General features: G+C 45.4%; 1 protein-coding gene across 4 annotated transcripts in view; it reads right to left on the bottom strand.

Moving 5' to 3' along the window:
- Nucleotides 1-2295: 2295 nt before the first annotated feature.
- NOL9 (nucleolar protein 9) overlaps nt 2296-19997 on the bottom strand; it is a 19746-nt gene continuing 2044 nt past the window's right edge. Inside the window, exons 1-11 of one of the 4 annotated variants that reach the window (XM_032763731.2) lie at nt 19861-19896; nt 19619-19746; nt 18472-18610; nt 17745-17841; nt 16828-16925; nt 9306-9467; nt 8739-9033; nt 5261-5372; nt 4468-4645; nt 3079-3212; nt 2296-2632 (exon numbers count right to left, since the gene is read on the bottom strand). In XM_032763731.2, the coding sequence (XP_032619622.1) occupies nt 2516-2632; nt 3079-3212; nt 4468-4645; nt 5261-5372; nt 8739-9033; nt 9306-9467; nt 16828-16925; nt 17745-17841; nt 18472-18610; nt 19619-19729 (1443 nt within the window). In that variant the 5' untranslated portion in view covers nt 19730-19746; nt 19861-19896 and the 3' untranslated portion in view covers nt 2296-2515. Of the gene's footprint in view, nt 2633-3078; nt 3213-4467; nt 4646-5260; nt 5373-8738; nt 9034-9305; nt 9468-16827; nt 16926-17744; nt 17842-18471; nt 18611-19618; nt 19747-19849; nt 19897-19997 lie in introns of those variants that run through there. The other 3 variants (XM_032763730.2, XM_032763729.2, XM_075060169.1) reach the window with 3 other exon arrangements.

Raw genomic sequence — 19997 nt, 5'->3', positions numbered from 1 at the left:
AGCCCTGTTCCATTAACATTTTAGCCTCCAACATCACCAGTTGATTTAGAAAGATGTGGGTAGTTAGATGCAGTAAGAATCAAATCTCTCTCCAAAATATGGATACTTTCAGGCTTAAGTAAAAATAAGATCCAAGCAGCAAAAACAGAACAAACCAAGATAAATCTTATCCTTAACCAGAGCATTTTCTCAATAGTATTCTAGAAGCAGTAAGTCTATTGACATTGCCTATTGCCAACAGAACAGCTCCAGCTTTATCCTGGAGTTTCACTGGATTGGAGATACAAACTGTCTACATGCTTAGCAAGCTTATGTGAAGTCTATTGGTCACTTCTCTCCCCATTAGGGTTTTCTATAGCACCCACCACTAAGTGCCATCTCAATCTGATATCACTTTAGCTATCACAATTCAAGGCCACATTTGACAAGTGGCCTCACTCCCTCTAGTGGCCCTATTTGGAAAGTACAGTAACTCCTCACTTAACATTGTAGTTATGTTCCTGAAAAATGTGACTAAGCGAAATGATGGTAAGTGAACCCACTTTCCCCATAAGAATTAATGTACATGGGGGGGGGATTAGGCTCGAAGGAAATTTTTTTCACCAGGCAAAAAAAAATACACACACACACACACACACAGCATACGTTTTAAACAAACAATTTAATACTGTTCACAGCTATGATGATTGTGAAGCTTGGTTGAGGTGGTGAAGTTAGAGGGTGGAAGAGGGTGGGATATTTCCCAAGGAATGCCTTGCTGCTAAATCAGTGGTTCTCCAACTTTTGTACTGGTGATCCCTTTCACATAGCAAGCCTGAGTGCGAACCCCCCATATAAAATTAAAAATGCTGTTAAATATATAAAGAAGTATTACAAATGCTGGAGGCAAAGCAAGGTTTGGGGTGGAGGCTGACCGCTCATGACACCCCATATAATAAGCTTGTCACCCCCCCTGAGGGGGTCTCACCACCCAGTGCTAAACGATGAACTAGCAGTCGTTGGACCTGGACTCACCAGGAATTGGGGTGGGGGGGGGAAGGAGGGGGAATGGTTAATTTCTCCTTGTTTTAAGATCCAAGGGTTTGGATCAGTGTTCACCAGGAACTTGGTGGAGAAGTTTCTCAAGGCTACTCAGGGAAGGGTTATAGTACTTGGGAGGAAAATATTCGGGGGGAGGGAGAGTTTCCCAAATAACTCATATAAATTTGGGTAGTGGCAGCAAAACCAGATCTAAGCTGGTAGTTAATCTTGAAGGTTCTCATGCAGGTCCCATATCTGTACCCTAGAGTTGAGAGTGGGGAAGGGCTGAGCCCTCAAGTGTTAACACATTGTTGTTAATGTAGCCTCTCACTCTACAAGACAGCAGGAATGGAGGAGAGGGGAGAAAGCATAGCAGACAGAGATAGACATACCTTGTGTGTGGGAGAAATACACACTGCCCCTTTAAGCTGACCCACTCTTAAATGGATTCTTTTTAAAGTGGATCAGGAAGTTGAGACAGCAGCTGCTGCCCCAGGCTCGCTCTCTCTCTCTCTCTCTCTCTCTGGAGAAGAAGAGGTAAGCGGGGTGTAGGAGCAGGGAAGAGGAGGACACCCTGATATTAGTTCCCTCCCCCCTGCACAGCAAGCAAGAGTCCAGGGGAGCAGCTCCAAGGCAGAGGGCAGGAGCAGCACATAGCAGTGGTGGAGGGACAACTGCTGCACAGTGAACTTAAAGGGAGCGGGGAGCTGATGGGGGCTGCTGGTCCAACCTGGTTCCAAGCCCCCACCAGCTAGCTGCAACAGGCTGCTCTGCCTCCAAGCAGTGGACAAAGCAGGCGGCTGCCGAACAACATTAGAAGGGAGCATTGCACAACTTTAAAATGAGCATGTTCCCTAATTGATCAGCAACGTAACAACGAAACATTAACCAGGACAACTTTAAGTGAGGAGTTACTGTACCTTGAAAATCTACAGAAGTGTTTACAAGATGTTGTTTTTCATATAGAAATTATTCAATTTAATAAAAGACATGAAATTAGTATCCATAAAGGGATAGTTAAGTCACTGTAGACTCCCTGACTAGAGCTCAGAAAGTTGGGATGCCACTAATTTATAATTAAGCAATTAGGTTGAGATTATCAATATACTGGAATTAACCAGAGATCTTAAAAAGTATCTTTCCAAGGCATCCTCTTCCTATGGCTCCCAGTACAATGGAGACATTTACTCAAAGTACATCACCTTCAGGATAACTGGGACAGAGTGACCCCAGTTATAGGTGGGTCAGTGTGGGATTTGAAAGAGAAACTGAAACTGAAGTTTTTAATAGAAGTTTACTATAAAACACAAAGGTACATAACGGAAGTATAAAAAGTAAGCGGTTAGCAGTTAAGCACAATTTGAACTGGATGATAAATGCTCTTCCTCCCAGTTCTATGGGGCCTTTGTTGGTTCCAAGAATGTGCCAAGTTCTCTGGGAAGCTTCCCGGCCCCTTATTATGAAACAAACCCTGTAATTCATTCTCTCATAAGGCTTATGATCTACTGTGTTCTCTTCTCTTGAGGTGCTTCTTCATTTTCAACTTCCCAGCTCCTGAAATGTCATAATTGTATTCAGATGTCACATAGGGGATCTCCCCTTCAGTTCCCTGCTGAAACACAAAGACAAATTGAAAGACACTGCCAGTCTGAACACTGCTTTGTTCCATTTCATTTATGTAGACTGACAGAATTTAGCAGTTTACCACTCGGCAGCTCTAAGAATCATGTACTGCAACACACGATTTTAAAAAGTAAGTTTAATATTGAAAATAGAAATTGCCACTTAATTAGTTTTTGAGAGAGGGAGAGAGAGAAAGCGCGAGACAGAGCGCGTGCGCATACACGGATTTAACAAGCTCATATAGTTAATATAAAATGTTCCCATCTTGGAGCCCTAACCAGCAGTTAATATCCATGAGCCTCCCAGCTCACACATGCCTTATAATATAGCTGATTTAATACAAGAAATAGTTTTTATTATACCTTCTAATTAAAATACATGTCACCCTGCTGTACAGGCAGAAGCTTTCTGAAGATCTTCATAAGTCACCCTTACCTGATTTGTAAAGACACAATTTGGAATGGTGATATTTCCCAGCAGCAGACAGTTTACAAGTCTTAAGTTTTCTGGAGGTACTGGAGTCAGAATATGGTATAGCATCCTCTCCATATCAACCCCTCGGATAATTCCTTTAAAATATATTTACAGTTCAGTCTTAAATCCTCTGAACTACTGCAGGGTGCACAATCACTGCATAGTTGAAATTCTTTGCACGAGCTGGTCATTTCTTAAAGTAGTGTTCTAGGTTTAAGCAGGAATCATGCTCTAGACAGAGGCTGAAATACAATTCTCATGCTACCCTTGTGATTTGTCGCTCCTACCCTCCATTCCCTTTTGGTCATAAAAAACCCAAATACTCCAGATATCAACTCCAGGCTTGTTCTTTCCAGGAGCAGCAACAGAATCTTCAGATTTCCAAGTAAAATTGTTGTGTGTTTTCAAAACAGATGCGCAAACACACATTAATGTAATGCTGAAGTTGTATAGCTAAAAGTAATTAGAGGCAATGCAAATATTTAGGTTCTAACATCAACACATCCTGCTATGGTTTGTGATAAAATGATATTTGTCATTAAATGTATATTAAAATAAAACTTTTTTAAAGAGAGAACAAATATGTGCACAACGCAGTCAAGTTAAAGTTGCAGGGGAATTCAACTCTTTGCACTTCTGGACTGATTTTCCTTGTGCGACTTTAACATTGCTTCAACTGTTTGGAAACCCGCCTCCACCCATCCACACACACACTCACTCCCTGTTTGTGGCTATGCTCCTGCAGAGCTCCAGGGAACCATGAATGCTCCTGACATAGAAAGCAACTGAGAAATGTTGCATCAAAACCAGACTTTTTTTCAAATTAAGCAGAGATGAGAGCTCAGTGAGGATTAGGCCCATGGTAAGATTCAGACTTCAGGTAACTTTTGCTGTAGCCCTGTTCAGAGAAACGTGCTTATTCCCCCCCCCCTCCCTTTACAATAAAAATATTTTACCCCAATCCACACAGGTTGGGGCAGCTGAATGGATTTTGAGCACAACTTCCTGAAGTTGATCTTAAATATCTGAACCCAAAGAAAAATAATGAATCAATTTATTAATAAATACAAAGAAGAGACTACAATGGAAACCGTTTTGCAACCTTAATTGTAGCTATTACCACTAGTCACTAAGACAGAGGGCTCACAGGCAAAGGTTATAATGGAAAACAAAACCTGTAGAGAAGAAGCAGATGTTTATTCTTTTACTCTACTGCTATTTTTTAAGTTACTTTTGAAAGAGTGATTAAAACATTAAAACAGATGACTCCTTTATGCTGCATATTCAACATATGATCAGAAGGGGCAATTTAGTTTTAGCAATGCTAAAGTCTGCCCAGGATTCACTCACCAAAGCCCAAGCAATCACAGACTGGCGTCTGCGTAAGCAAGACTGGCCCATCAGTTTGACATCTGACCTCATCCAATATCCTGCAGAGACCAACCCAGCTGGCATTTACTGAATACATGATGTGTGTAGGAGCAACATCAGTGTGAATAACCCTGAGCGCAACAGCATTGAAAGGTACCTAGAAAATAAGCTCCGGATCATTAGTTCAACTTGAATTTAGTTCTGAATTGCAACAGACACATAATTATAGTTATTTCTATCATTATTACTATATGCAGTGTTGTTGTAGCCATAACTACACAAACTGAAATCTGCTGTGCCCTGTGTACCTACCTACATTAGTGACAACACTATACTGTAATCCCAAATGGCTGACCAAGAAACACATAAAATACTTGCTATGTACACTTCAAGGGAGCGCTGGCATAAATGTTAACTCAAGAGGTGTTTTACAAGTAGTTTACTGCTGTTCTTAACAGTCGGACAGGGCCTTTTTGTTGACAGTTCCGTAGAACATTTAGAATACACACCTCTACCCCAATACAACGCTGTCCTCGGCAGCCAAAAATCTGAAACCATGTTATAGGTTCTAGGTGAAACAACGTTATACCGAACTTGCTTTGATCCACCGGAGCGCGCAGCCCTGCCCTCCCGGAGCACTGCTTTACCGTGTTATATCTGAATTCGTGTTACATAGTTTCAGAGGTGTAGTAATCTAGATTACTAACAATCAGCCTTCTGAATCCAGTCATCAAAACAGCATCTTCAATTCTTTCACAAATGCTTAAGTTACCTGATAGGGAATCAGACTGTGTAAAGGAAGTACTGATCTTGTTTCCAGAGGCTGAAGCTGGCCAAGGTAACCTAACATTGCCACATCCCGGAGGATACTGCTATGGACCCGTCTGGAAAAATAAGCAAACAAATGATGCAGAGATGAAAAAGAGTCATGCTCCAGTTCAAACATAAGCACTTACTGAGACATTTCAGAACTTGCAGCGTGATATTTGTTATATTCAATATTTTAGAAGGTTTATTATTAAATTTCTGTTGTTCAGATCTATTTAGAGCTATGTTTTATTAACCTTGTGGTTCTGAGATTCCACAGTTCAATTGCAGGATGATGTTGTAAGGCTGCTTACTTTAGGCAGCAGTCACTTTTTAGATTCTGGCTCTCTCCTCCAGTCCTGATAGCCAGGAGAATTTTCCATTAGCCAATTGTGAGAAAGGAGAAGAAATGATGGCCTGAACCTGTGACCCCAGTCACACTTTAATAAACAGTTCTTTAGTGAAAGTTTCTGTGGAGCCAAGTCAAACACCCATGCACATCTAGGGTAACTAGACAGCAAATGTGAAAAATTGGGATGGTAGTAGGGGGTAATAGGAGCCTATATAAAAAAAAAGGCTCAAAAATCGAGACTGTCGCTCAAAAATGGAGACATCTGGTCACCCTGTGCACATCCCCCAATATCAGAGAAATGGGAAGCATGTGACAGGATAAGAGTCAAGGAGAGGCAGTTCCTGACGCAATCTTTAGATAAATATTGGCTATTCAAGTTTGCCCTTAAACCATGGTAGCTAAAAGGCATATTGAGAGGCTTCAGGGCTTCTTCCTGTCCACAGCTTTAAATACTCCTGAGGGAAATATGCGATACTGCTGTGTGCATAATTAATAAGCTGTACATTTTTTTTTTATGCAGAAAAAAGCTTCTGCCTAAATGTTGCTGCAGCACAAAAACAGCAGCAGCTCCCAACAGAAAATAACTTCTGCAGTTCTGCCTTTTGCCCACCAGAGGTCATTGTGATGACAGAACACAGCAGCAGCGCCTAGCCAGCTAGGGAAGAGAAAGAGCTGCCTTTATCACTGCACCTGTCAGGCCAGGCCAGGAGACAGAGGCTCTGGGGAAACAGACAGCATGGGGCTGCTGGGGGTCAGACAGGGGCTCATAAGGGCTAGTGAGGGAGGACAGACTGGGGCAGGGACTGAATAGAAGCGGAGGCACAGAGTCACAGGAGAGGAAGGAGGTGCAGGGCCATATGGTGATGGGGGAAAAGGAGTGCAGAGCTACATAGGGACAGAAGGCAGCTGAGTGGGGGATACAGAGATACATTGAGATGGGGGAGCGGGTAGCGAGACACAGAGCCATGGTAACGGGGTGCAGGGCCTCATGGGGATTGGGGCAGTGGGTGTCTGAATGAGGGTGGAGGGACACATGGGGACAGGGGCAATGTCTGACTGAATGGGAGAGGCTAGGGGTCAGCCAGGATCTCTATGGGGGAAAACTTCCTAACAATCCCTCCCTGCTCTGCCAAAAACCTGGTCCGTACTTTTCCCACCCATACCAACACCCTGGCTCCTTCCCAGCAATTTACTTCCCTCTCCCTCAGCTCCTCCCTTACCCCTGACTCCCCCAAGCCTTTGCACTGCTTCTGAGGGGTGCGGGAAATACAGTTCCGCATTGTAGTTTAAATGAATTATTACTCAGATTCCTTACTAGGCATATTAATACAGTCCTCTATTTGCTAAAAACATTTCCTTAATCTTTTTTGTTGTCTGTATTGTTACAGACATACTTGCTAACAGGTATTTTGAAATAAATGACCAAAATAATTGAAATCGGAGAGATTATATTGTGTTATTTTGACAAATAAAATTTGCAGAATTTTAAAACGTGCGCAGAACTTAATTTTTTGGTGCAGAATTCCCCCAGGAATATTTACTATATCAAGGTTAGGGACACTGAATCAGTGTTCCCTCTAATTTTTCCCCATACGTGTGCACAATGAATTTTGTTACTTGCACCAATATGGAGGTGATGTGTGACATAACACCTCTATATTGGTGCACCTAATAAAATTCATGTGGTGAGGTGGGGCTGAGGCATTCAGAATGTGGGAGGGAGCTCAGAGCTGGGGTAGAGGGTTGAGGTGCAGGGGTGTGAGAGCTCCAACTGAGGGTACAGGCTCTTGGGTGGGACCAGGGATGGAGAGACTTAGGGCTGAGGCAGAGGATTGGGGTGCAGGCTCTGGGGTGGGGCTGGGGGTTTGGGGTGCAGGCTGCTCTGAGGCTACAGCAGGGAGAGAGGACTCCCCCCCGAGCTCTCTCCCCACAGCAGCACCTGGGGTGGGAGGGAGAGGCGCCCCTCCCTGTCGCAGCAGCTCTGGTGCTGAGGCCGCAAGATAGGCACCTCTCCCGTGGCCGCAGCAGATCCGGGGCTGGGTTGGGATGCCCCTCCACGGCAGATCCTGGCCAGGTGGGTTCCCTGAGTGCCCATGTGGCACTTAATAGGCTGTTATACAGCTGCACAGTTTACAGGGAACTTAGCACTGCATGGCTATTAGATAGTTTCAACAAAGCAAAAGGCTTTACTTTGCCATAACTGCAGTCCTTTGTTAATCACTAGTGAAGGTGTGATTGCCTTATTTCAGATACACAAGGCTACCATTCAGCCTTGCCCTTCTCTCATGAACTGATAAGCAGAACAGGATAAAATATTTCAAAACAAGTTTTTCATCCAAAAATAGCTTTTGAAATTGACTTTTTGCCAAAAAAAAAAAAAAAGGCAATACTGTCAATGTTTTTGTTTTTCATGAAAAAATGTAGTTTAATATTTTTCAAAATCAAACTATCAAAATTATTAAATAAAAATTGGTAGTTATTCCAAGGTTTTAAATAACTTTTTTGAAAAAATATTAGAAAGTACACAAAAAGCATGTCCACTCAATGGATTTTAAAACCGAAAGAGACCATCATCATAATCTAATCTGACCTGCATAAAACATGCCACAGAACCATGCCAATTAATTCTGCATGACAGCCACAACTTCTGTTTAAGCTATGGATAGCTAGAGAGATTCTAGTCTTGATTTAAAGATGTTAAGTGATGACAAATCCATCATATCCCTAGGTAAGTTGTTAGAATTGTTAAATTATCCTCACTGTTAAAAATGTGATATCTTGTCTGAATTTATCTAACGCCCATTTCCAACCACTGGATCTTGTTATGCCTTTTTCCATCAGATTAAAGAGTCATCTACTATCAAATCTCTTCTCCATGTAGCTACTTGTAGGTGCTTCGACACTACGATGACTGTGTCATACAAGTACCGGAACAGATACAAGTGCGGCTCTGCGAAGGTAACATCAAATAGTGAGCTAAGCATTGTGCATTTACTTTCAAAATTTAGTAACTGTGAATGACAAGCTGAAATGCAAACAAACTGCTGGAAACACCATACTCCATGGCAGGAGCAGTGGCTTTTGTACTTACGCTTCACCAGCATTCCCTGCTCCAGGGAATTTTGGTTGTATGCACAGCAATTTATGCCCTATAGTCGATGTTTGAAAGTTGCTTTCTCCTTCATACTGCTTCCAATCCTCCATTCCACTCACATCCATGCTTTTACACTTGCCCTGTAGTTTGCCTTTGGTATGTAGGCCAGCAGCAAGATTAATATATTCTGGGGTAAAACGAGGCATATCCTTAAAGTCTTCAACACTGATCTGAACAATATGACTGGGTGCCAGCAGTCGAATGATATCAATCAGAAGCAGCAATCCAACACCTTTGGGATGGGAGGAGGGAGAGAAAAAACACACAGTTTGCAGAAGGTAGTGCAGTCACACCTAAGCATCTTGCAGATCTGAACCTTGGTTATTAGACACTCAGGAGTGTCTCTCAATTGTTGTTAAGAGACTTAAAATAACTCACACAGAATTAGAGTAATATTTCCCAGTCTCAGAATAGTTACAAAATGTTTATCATAGCATGTATACAGTTAAGATATAGCATTAATCTTCTAATGCATCTCCAAAGATTAGATGTATGCTGGTTTACCTTTCACCCATCCCATTGTATTGATGACCAAAGGCACTTCTTTCTTGTAGGAGTTAAACACATACTTTACTGTGTCGATATATCTTTCTGTATCCTGATCACAACTAACTTCTCCGTAATACACCATTTTACGTGGCATTCGCTGATGAGTGAATGGTGGACCTGAAAAAAGACACACTGAAGATTAACAGTAAATACTTGGAAGTTTCAGTAATTCAAAGAAAGTGGGCATAAAGACTTAGCAAAACCCCCAAACTCCTGAAGCACACATGCTCAATCCCTGTCTGTATTGATGGAAGCTATTCTTCCTCAGTTTGTATCCAGTTGTTTCACCTTTTTTGGAAAGGCTTGTACTTTAAGATTTTCTCCACTTGCTCCAAAGAACCCTTCCTCTGCCCTGCAGATCATTTCCTTTCAATTCTGTGTATACAATCAAGGACAGTCAGTCTCAACATCTGAGTGTCAGAAACCTGATAAATCCATTAATGTGGTATGGAACTATACAATTCTTAAAACATATGAGTTTATAAATTTAGATTAACTACTATTCTAGAAGACAATTTGATCAGGGTAGCAGTTTTTGGTCAGGAAGTAAAAAAGGAACACTAAATTGGAACAACAAAAGGACTGTGTGCATTACAATTTAGTAGTGTAAACACACTAGCTTTTTCCCCTCCATGATGACAGAGCAGCCCAAGGCAAACAGCTGATACAAAAACTAGACCACACCATTTGGTGGCTGGGAACCAAAGCTCTTTGGAGACACCCAAGGCCATATATACTAATAGGTTTTCTACTTATGGTTTTTCAAAACTTACAATATTCTTCCCTCTTTTTCCCACCCCAAACTTAACAAATTTATGATTTGAAACCAGGGGGAGAAGTTAAAAAAAAAAGTTTCAGACAAGCCCTAGAAAGTTCTATGGCCTTTTAAAAACATATACTTCTTTGACCCACATCTCTACCTGCATATCTCAAAAACATTAATAAACTTAACCTAAAGTTTCAGTGAGGTATGCAAGTATTATTCCCACTTTCACAGATGGAGATCTGAAGAAGAGAGATAAGACGGTTACTCACCTTTGTAACTGTTGTTCTTCGAGATGTGTTGCTCATATCCATTCCAGTTAGGTGTGCGCGCACCGCGTGCACGCTCGTCGGAAGATTTTTACCCTAGCAACACTCGGTGGGTCGGCTGGGTCGCCCCCTGGTGTGGCGCCGCTATAGCACCAGATATATACCCCTGCCGACCCAACAGCCCTTCAGTTCCTTCTTGCCGGCTACTCCGACAGAGGGGAAGGAGGGCGGGTGTGGAATGGATATGAGCAACACATCTCGAAGAACAACAGTTACAAAGGTGAGTAACCATCTTCTCTTCTTCAAGTGCTTGCTCATATCCATTTCAGTTAGGTGATTCCCAAGCCTTACCTAGGCAGTGGGGTCAGAGTGAGACGTTGCAGAATGCAAAACTGCTGAGCCAAAGGCTGCATCGTCTCTGGACTGTTGAACCAATGTGTAATGTGAGGCAAAGGTGCGAATCGATGACCAGGTAGCTACCCGACATATTTCCTGGATGGGGACATGGGCCAGGAAAGCGGCAGATGAGGCTTGCACCCGAGTAGAATGGGCGGTGAGATGGCTAGCTGGAATGAGAGTTAATTCATAGCATGTTCAGATGCAGGATGTCACCCAAGATGAAATTCTTTGGAAAGAGACCGGCATGCCTTTCATCCGGTCTGCCACCGCTACAAAGAGCTGAGGCGAACATCAGAAGGGTCTGGTCCTCTTGATATAAAAGGCGAAAGCCCTGCGGACATCCAAGGTATGCAGCTGTTGTTCCCGACGCAAGGAGTGCGGCTTCGAGAAAAAGACTAGGAGAAAGATGTCTTGATTGACATGAAAGGCAGACACCACCTTAGGGAGGAAAGAGGGATGTGGTCGCAGCTGTACCTTGTCCTTGTGGAATACCGTATACGGGGGATCCGCTGTCAAAGCTCAAATCTCCGATACTTGTCTTGCTGAGGTGATAGCGACAAGCAAGGCTGTCTTCCAGGAGAGGTACAGTAGCGAGCAGGTGGCCAGAGGCTCAAAAGGAGCACCCATAAGCTTGGCTAACACCAGGTTTAGATCCCAGGTAGGGGTCGGGCATCTGACTTGAGGGTACAACCGCTCCAATCCCTGAAGGAACCTGGAAACTATGGGGTGAGAAAAGACTGAACAGCCACTTTTCCCCAGGTGGAAGGTGGAAATAGCTGCCAAATGCACCTTTATAGAAGAGACCGCCAGGCCCTGCTCTTTCAGGGACCATACGTAATCCAGGACAGTGGGGACAGATACCTGTCCGGGGACTAAGTTACTCTGAGCGCACCAGTACGAGAAACGCTTCCACTTAGCGAGATATGTCGTCCTCGTGGAAGGCTTCCTACTGCCCAAGAGCACCTGTTGTACCGAGGCAGAGCAACGCAACTCAGACTGGCTCAACCACACAGCAGCCATGCTGTGAGATGCAGGGATTGCAGGTCCGGATGGTGAAGCCTGTCGAAGTCCTGTGTTATGAGGTCCGGCCAGAGTGGCAGGGGGATCGGGTCTGCCACTGAGAGGTCGAACAACAGGGTGTACCAATGCTGCCTCGGCCATGCTGGAGTAATGAGGATCAGGTGAGCTCTGTCCCCGCGGAGCTTGAGTAAGACACTGTGGATGAACGGAAACAGTGGGAATGCATAAAGTAGATGCCTCTTCCACGGGATCAGGAATGCGTCTGAGAGGAAGCCTGGGGAGCGTCCTTGGAAGGAGCAGAATACCTGGCATTTCCTGTTCTCTCGAGAGGCAAAGAGGTCAATGTGGGGAAAGCCCCACCTCCGGAAAACAGAATGGATAACGTCCGGGAGTATCGACCACTCGTGAGACAGGAAGGACCTGCTGAGGTGACCTGCCAGAGTGTTCTGGACTCCTGGGAGAAAAGACGCTACCAAAATCGATAGAGTGGGCTATGCAAAAGTCCCAGAGGCGAATGGCTTCTTGACAAAGGAGGGAGGAACATGCTCCGCCCTGCTTGTTTATGTAAAACATGGCCGTTGTGTTGTCCGTGAGCAGTGATACACAACGGCCTTGGAGATGGTCCCGAAACACCTGGCATGCTAGATGGACTGCTCTCAGCTCCCTCACGTTGACGTGCAGGGCCAGCTCTTGGGGCAACCAGAGTCCTTGAGTGTGAAGGCTCCCGAGGTGGGCACCCCAACCCAGAGATGACGCGTCTGTGGTTAGGGCCAATGAGGGTTGTGGTGGGTGGAATGGCATCCCTGCGCAAACCACAGAGGGGTCTAACCACCAAGTGAGGGAGTCGAGAACCTTCCTGGGGATAGTGAGCACCGAATCCAGACTGTCTGTGTGGATGATATATTGAAGGAAGCCAGGTTTGGAAGGGACGGAGACGTAGCCTCACGTACTGGCCACGAAGGTACAGGAGGCCAAGGCAAGTGCGCACCGACGTTGTCGGAAAGGATTGAAGACTTCGAATTATCGAAGCCATCGTTTGAAAACGCGACTGAGGGAGGCAGGCTCTGGCCAGACTGGAGTCGAGAACAGCTCCGACGAAGTCTATTCTCTGCGTGGGTGTCAGAGTAGACTTTTCTGTGTTGATCCATGAGGCCTAGGCTCCCGAAGAGGTCTCTGACGATGCACAGGTGCTGCAATACTTGTGACTGGGAAGTCCCTTGAATAAGCCAATAGTAGAGATACGGGTAGACGCGTACTCGACGATGCCAGAGGGAGGCAGCTACTACAGCCATGCATTTGGTGAAGACCCTTGGAGCTGTAGAAAGGCCAAAGGGAAGTACCGTGAACTGAAAGAGTTGGTGGTTGACCACAAAACGGAGATACCGTCTGTGTGGTGGATAAATGGCGATGTGGAAATAAGCGTCCTTCATATCGAGGGCGGCATACCAGTCTCCCGGATCCAGGGATGGGATGATGGTCCCCAGGGATACCATGCCGAACTTCAGCTTTATCAGGAATTTGTTGAGTTCTCGCAGGTCTAGGATCAGTCGCAGACCTCCCTTTGCCTTGTGGATTAAGTAATAGCGGGAATAGAACCCTTTGCCCCTCATGTCTTCTGGCACCTTCTCTATGGCTCCCAGTTTTAGGAGCGCCTGGACCTCTTGTAAGAGAACTTGCTTGGGAGAGGGGTCCCTGAAGAGGGACTGGTAGGGAGGGTGGGGGGTTTAAAAAAAACTGAAGGTGGTATCCCGCTTCCACCGTGTGGAGGACCCAACGATCTGAGGTTAGCTTGAACCAGGCAGGGAGAAAACGGAAGAGGCGGTTGAAAAAGGAGGGAGAAGGATCCAGTAGGATAACTGGTGGGCTGTCCTCGGGCGTCCCATCAAAAGTTTTGCTTGGGCCCCGTTGGTGGTTTAGGAGGCACTTGACTTTGGGTTCCTTGACGACCAGACTGCCTCGGCTGATTCCCCCTGCCACGCCTTCTGGTAGCGTCCTGACGCGGCCTAGATGGTTGTAAGGGCGGTGTGGCTGGGGCCGGAAGGACCTTTGTTGGGTCACTGGCGTGTGCATACCCAGCAAGCGCATTATGACCCGGTTGTCTTTCAGACTTTGCAACCTGGGGTTGGTTTTGTCTGAGAAAAGGCCCTGGCCCACGAAGGGTAAATCTTGAATGGTCTGTTGCAATTCAGGGGGAAGGCCTGAAGCCTGGAGCCAGGAGATACGCCTCATCATCACTCCGGATGCCAGAGTTCTGGCAGCCGAGTCTGCTGAGTCCAGAGAAGCCTGGAGGGAGGTTCTTGCTACCTTTTTATCCTCTTCAAGCAGGGCCCTAAACTCTGGTGGGACTCCTGGGGAAGAAGCTGCGTAAACTTCCCCACAGACACCCACGTATTAAAGTTATACCGACTTAAGAGGGCTTGTTAGTTTGCCACTCTAAGTTGGAGGCCCCCGGCCAAGTATATTTTGCAGCCTAGGAGGTCCATGCGTCTAGCCTCCTTCGCCTTAGGAGCTGATGCTTGCTGGCCATGACGCTCCCATTCGTTCACCGACTGGACAACCAGAGAGCAGGGAGGTGGGTGGGTGTAGAGATATTCGTACCCCTTGAGGGGACCCTATATTTCCTCTCTACTCACCTAGCTGTAGGTGGAATCGAAGCTGTGGATTACCAAATGGTGTCTGCATTGGCTTGTATAGTGCGGATGAACAGGAGAGCCACTCTAGTGAGTGCATCAGCCAATAAGATGTCCACGACTGGGTCCTCTATTTCAGTGACCTCTTCCAGCTGCAAGTTCATATTCTGGGCCACTCGCCTCAAGAGGTCTTGATAGGCTCTAAGATCGATTGGTGGAGGGCCTGAGGAAGATGTTCCTGCTACCACCTCATCAGGTGAGGAGGAGGAGGAGAGGCCCGGGACCAACGGGTCCTGAGGTGGGTCGTGCACTTGAGGGGCGTCATCTGCATCAGGTGGAACCTCGGTGACTGCAGAGAAAATTAGAGCCTCGTCCATGCCCGTAAGGGAAGGGTGGCTCACTGTCGCCTCTGGTACCCGGTGCACCTTGGGCCTGATGATACGCCCATGGTGTCCAGAAGGACCAGTGATGAGGCCCTTGTTCGTGGCTTTGTCCCTGCGGATATTGGCTGGGGACGTCAGATTCCCCCTCCTGATGGTAGGATGCACTGCCAGCCTGAGACGATACTGATGTGTGTCACAAAGGCCACGGTGGTGCTGAGAGACCCTGGGAGGGTGCCACTGTTCTTGACGCTCGATCCCGGGGCGGTACCATGAGCGAGACCGGGACCTTCTACCATACCAGTGCCGGGAGGTCGACCGGGATCTCGAGTCCCTTCGCCTGGAGTGACTGTGGGATACACAGTATCGAGATCAGTGCCGAGAGCCAGATCGGTACCGAGAGTATCTGTCTGGTGAACGAGATGTTGAACGTCGCCGCGAGTGCGACCGGACCGCGATGGAGAGCGGTGCCAGGACTGCGAGCGGCGCCGGGAGCGGGAACGACGTGATCAAGAGCAACTTCGAGACTGTGATCTGGAATGACGTCTCTGGTGGACCGACGGAAGGAGGCCTTACGAGGGCCGGCTTGCCGATGGATTGAACAACCCGCACCGGCAGTGCCGGGGGTTGAGGACAAGTCAGCTCCGTCACAGCAATGAGCTCCCTTGCCGTAGAGAAGGTCTCCAGCGTAGAAGGAAGAACAAGCTCAACCACAGCCAGAGCTGGGGAGCTGTCTGGCACCGGACTCAACGGTTCTTGTGGGACCGGAATCGACTGTGGTGCGCCAGGTGGAGCTGCAATCTGTGGTGCTGGCTTCCATGGTGCCGCAGCCGATGACGGTGCTCGACGAACCATCTTAGACGAGTGCTCCTTCTGCAAGGCCGGAGTTGGAGCATTATGTCATTTTCCAGTTGGGGAAAGGGAGCAGTGCCGAGGAGTCAGTACCAGTAGAGGTCGGTGCCGGGACTCCTTCTCGGTACCGGAGTGATTCGGTGCCGAAGGGGCGCTCCTTACTGAGGCAGTCTGTTGGATGCTCGGTACCGATGTTGCAGGACTAAGTGCCGATTCCATGAGGAGCTGCTTCAATCGAAAGTCCCGCTCCTTCTTTGTCCTTGGTTTAAATGACTTGCAGATGCGGCACTTGTCAACAAGGTGGGACTCCCTTAGGCACTTGAGACAGGAGTCGTGGGGATCCCCTATTGGCATCGACTTTTGGCACACCGAGCACGGTTTGAATCCCGGTGCCTTGGGCATGGGCCCGCACTGGGGCGGAGGAAAGGGGCTAATCCCCGATTCCCCCTTCAACTATATACACTAACTATGAATAGAAGTACTAACACTAACTATAACTACAAGAACTCGAACTATACACACAGTAAAGAGCAAAGAACTACGAGAAGCTAGGGATGTGGAGATCAGCAAAGCTGCACTCCACAGTTCCAACGACAGTCACGGGCAGTAAAAAGGAACAGAAGGGCCGTTGGGTCGGCAGGGGTATATATCCGGCGCTATAGCAGCGCCACTCCAGGGGGCGACCCAGCCAACCCACCGAGTGTTGCTAGGGTAAAAATCTTCTGACGAGCGTGTACGCGGTGTGCACTCACCTAATTGGAATCGATATGAGCAAGCACTCGAAGAATAAATGATTTGCCCAAGGTGTAACATGAAGTCAGTGGCAGAGACGGAAAATTCACTCAGGTTTGCTACATCCCAGGTCAACAGCATATAAAAAAAATCACCCTCTCCACCCACTCCCATAAAATATGTAAAAACCAAGAAGAGAGAATAACTTGCCTGGTAGTTCTGATTTCCCAGAGATAGCACCTTGGAGGATTTCACTCCTGGGTCTTAGCTCCTTACCACAAGATTGGCAGGCCTCCTTCACTTATAATGTTTTTTGAACTGTGAGCAGAGTTAATATGGTGCTGTTAAGACACAGGAGTGAGAATCCTGGACAGTATCTTTAGAGAATAAATATATATATTTCTGGTGATGAGAATATAGCAAAATATATACCAAGACATGGCTCTGACACATTAATTAAGGAGACACATCCAGGTGGTGTAAACTCTGTCTGTCCCAGATCACATTCCAAATATTCAACACAAGGAAGGCTACAATAAAAGAAAAAAAGATTTTAAGATGCGCTGCATATTACCATCTGTGTAAATAAAACAGAACAGCATTTCACTTAGAATACATCAGGAAAAGAATCCAATTCTGACAGCTATAAACACAATGAGAATCTCAGACACTGAATAAGATCACTAGCTTTCTGCCTCCTCCCTCTATTTGACAGACTGTAATGGACAGGCAATGAAAAACTATAAACTAGGGCTCTATGTGTATCACAGAGGTCACAGATTCCATTACTTTCTGCAACTTCTGTGACTTCTGCAGCGCCCGGCGTGTGCTTGGGCAGCCCTGGGGACAGCCACGCCAGCCACTGCTCAGGCAGCTCCTGGCAGCTGTCCCCGTGCGGCCAGAGCAGCTGCAGTCTGCTGGCCCCAGACACCCCTCCTTCCCCCTGAACAGCCGCCCCCCCCCCGGTTTTAGTCACAGGTATAAGTCATGGTGAGGACACAGGCTGTGAATATTTGTTGACTGCCTGTGACCTGTCCATGACTTTTACTAAAACTACCTGTGACTACCTGTGTAGCTTTAACTATAACTACAACACTAAGCACAATGCATGGTCTGGACCAGCGACAGCCCAATACCATTCCAGTCTTGAACAGAGAGACTGCCAATCAATGTCAAATTGCACAAGTGGTACACACAGATGAGGACTGCCAATAAACAATTTTTGCTTCATGTTAATTTTCAAAAATATCCAAATCGCCAGTAATTATTTATAAATAATCCTATCCATTTCTCTTGCCCAGATCATAGAATATTTGAAAATTTGAGTCTTATAGGATGAAAAAACTCACTGATTCAGCAACAGGTTAATGAGATATCTGTTAAATGTTGATTTTCCAATACTTTTTGGGCCACACACCAGAATGACAGGACAACCATCATCTTCCTCTGGAAAAACAAACATATCCTGAAATGGACCATTACTATAAATTAATCTCATGCATCCTACTCCACAAAAGTTTACAAAAATTTAATCTCAGGAGCTGAGCATTTTCATTGAAAGAGCAGTTTACATAACATGGGCTTATATTTGCACTTTGGAACCAGAACAATAAAGCTTTGTTTCAAGGTGAGGAGGGTATTTACATTTATAAGCACAAAATAAAAAGCCTTCTAAGAGGGTGGACTCCAACACCTGGGCACAAAACCAGCCTTGCAAAACTCTACTTGCCCTATGGGAAATTATTTTGGGGTGGAGATGGAAAAAAACAGATTTCTCCCACACCAAATCATCATAAAGGCACATTAGTTTTGGTGGCAGATCAGCAAGGCAGCAAAAAGCCTTATGGGTCATATAAACACTCCCTCCTCCCACTCTAAGTACCTCAAAATGAGGTAACACACTCAGTTTGGTCAAGAAACTATCCAAGGCTTGAAATTTGACCCAACCGTTTCACTATTGTCAGGGCATGGTTTCACAAGCACGAACTTAAGAAACAAACTCTGAGAAAGGAGCTTTTGCTCCCTTTAGATCACTGCAAAATGTAACATTCAGTTCCATCAATTTAAGATACTCACCACGACATGCTTGTATTAACTCTTCAATTGCTGAAACTGAACTCTCTGACAAAAGCAGGCCACTTTCAGGATCACGTTTCCCAATACCAGCAGAAGCTAGAGCTGCATCTTCTGGTGTGAAGCAAGAACCCCTTTGTCTCTATAGATCAGCAAGCATACACCAAAGAAAGGTTTTAGCAAATTCATAACACACCACATACAAAATAACTCCTACTGTCTTATTTGACTGGACAGTGATACCAGCACAGAATGATTTAGTCACATTAATTGTCTTCTCTGTTCTAGTTCTACAGAAGTCTTAAGTCCAGGTGACAGGAAGGAAGTGCTAGGAACAAGATCTCATCTTCACTGACATTCTAACCCCTACTTACTACAGCAAATGGCACCTTACAAATACCACAGACGGATGTGTCTAAAATCGGGAGAACGATACCTCCTTTATAAAGAACTTGGAGATCTACTGACGAAAAACTCTATGAGAGCTAGGTATTTTTATAAACAGGTCTACAACATGCAGACCATTGTAATCCATGGGAAACCAGTCTTATAATTCAAAGGCAAGGCAGCACACCTGAAAGTCACATGACAGGCACAGAAAGAGGACATGACTGGAACATGAAACAAAGTGCTCTGGAAACAATAATGGGGCTGGGCCAGTCAAGTGGAGCTGCTACCAACTGCAGACAGAACAGGAAACACTAGAGGGCTGGGGGGTGTGGGGAGGAAAGTGACTGCAACAAAGGACTAAGAAGGATAAGTAGTAAAAAAAGAGGGAGTGAACTTCTGGCAAAGGATAAATCCATGCATCATATATATAAAAAAAATGAATTACAACTAAGTTATACGGTTATAATTCCATTACTGATTCAGCAACAGATTAATGAAATATCTATTAAATGGTGACTTTAATGACTACATGCATGATTCTAGCTTTGTCTTATGGTAAATAACCAGAATACCTCTATGGAACTGTACACATATATACATAACATGCTGTTTTTCTGACCCACGCTTTTACTGCTCCATACTCAATTAATCTTCTCCTGACGCCATGCAAATTTTTCTTCCTCATGAAACAATTCCCATAGGATAGGACTGAACAAATGCAAGATTTCCATTAAATAACGAAATGGAAGATGCATTTCACCTTTACTCTGAAGATATGGGAGAACTCTGGGTGATTAAGAATGAATCTTGTAACCGAAGTATCCAGACCATCCAACAGCACCAGAGAACACAAAGGGGCAAAACTTTTCATCAGTTTAATTCTAGCATCTGCAAGATGACAACAGTTAGTCTTAAAACACTATATTTCACACAAATTAGAGTTCAAGTCCAAAACCGATACAATGAACAAATACTTTTTACATTATCTGACCTTCATAATACCTGTGAGGTAGGTATCACCCCCATTTGACAAATGTGGAAAGAGAAGCTGCTATAAAGCATAAGTCCCAATTCTGAACCTTAGCGTCCAAAATGTGGGTGCCTACATGAACCCTCCAAGCTTAATTACCAGCTTGGAT

This window comes from Chelonoidis abingdonii, chromosome 23 (genome assembly GCF_003597395.2).
Source record: "Chelonoidis abingdonii isolate Lonesome George chromosome 23, CheloAbing_2.0, whole genome shotgun sequence".
In the NCBI taxonomy this organism is placed as follows: domain Eukaryota; kingdom Metazoa; phylum Chordata; order Testudines; family Testudinidae; genus Chelonoidis; species Chelonoidis abingdonii.
The sequence above is the reverse complement of the archived record's forward strand: the minus strand, read 5'-3'. Positions and strand labels throughout refer to the sequence as shown.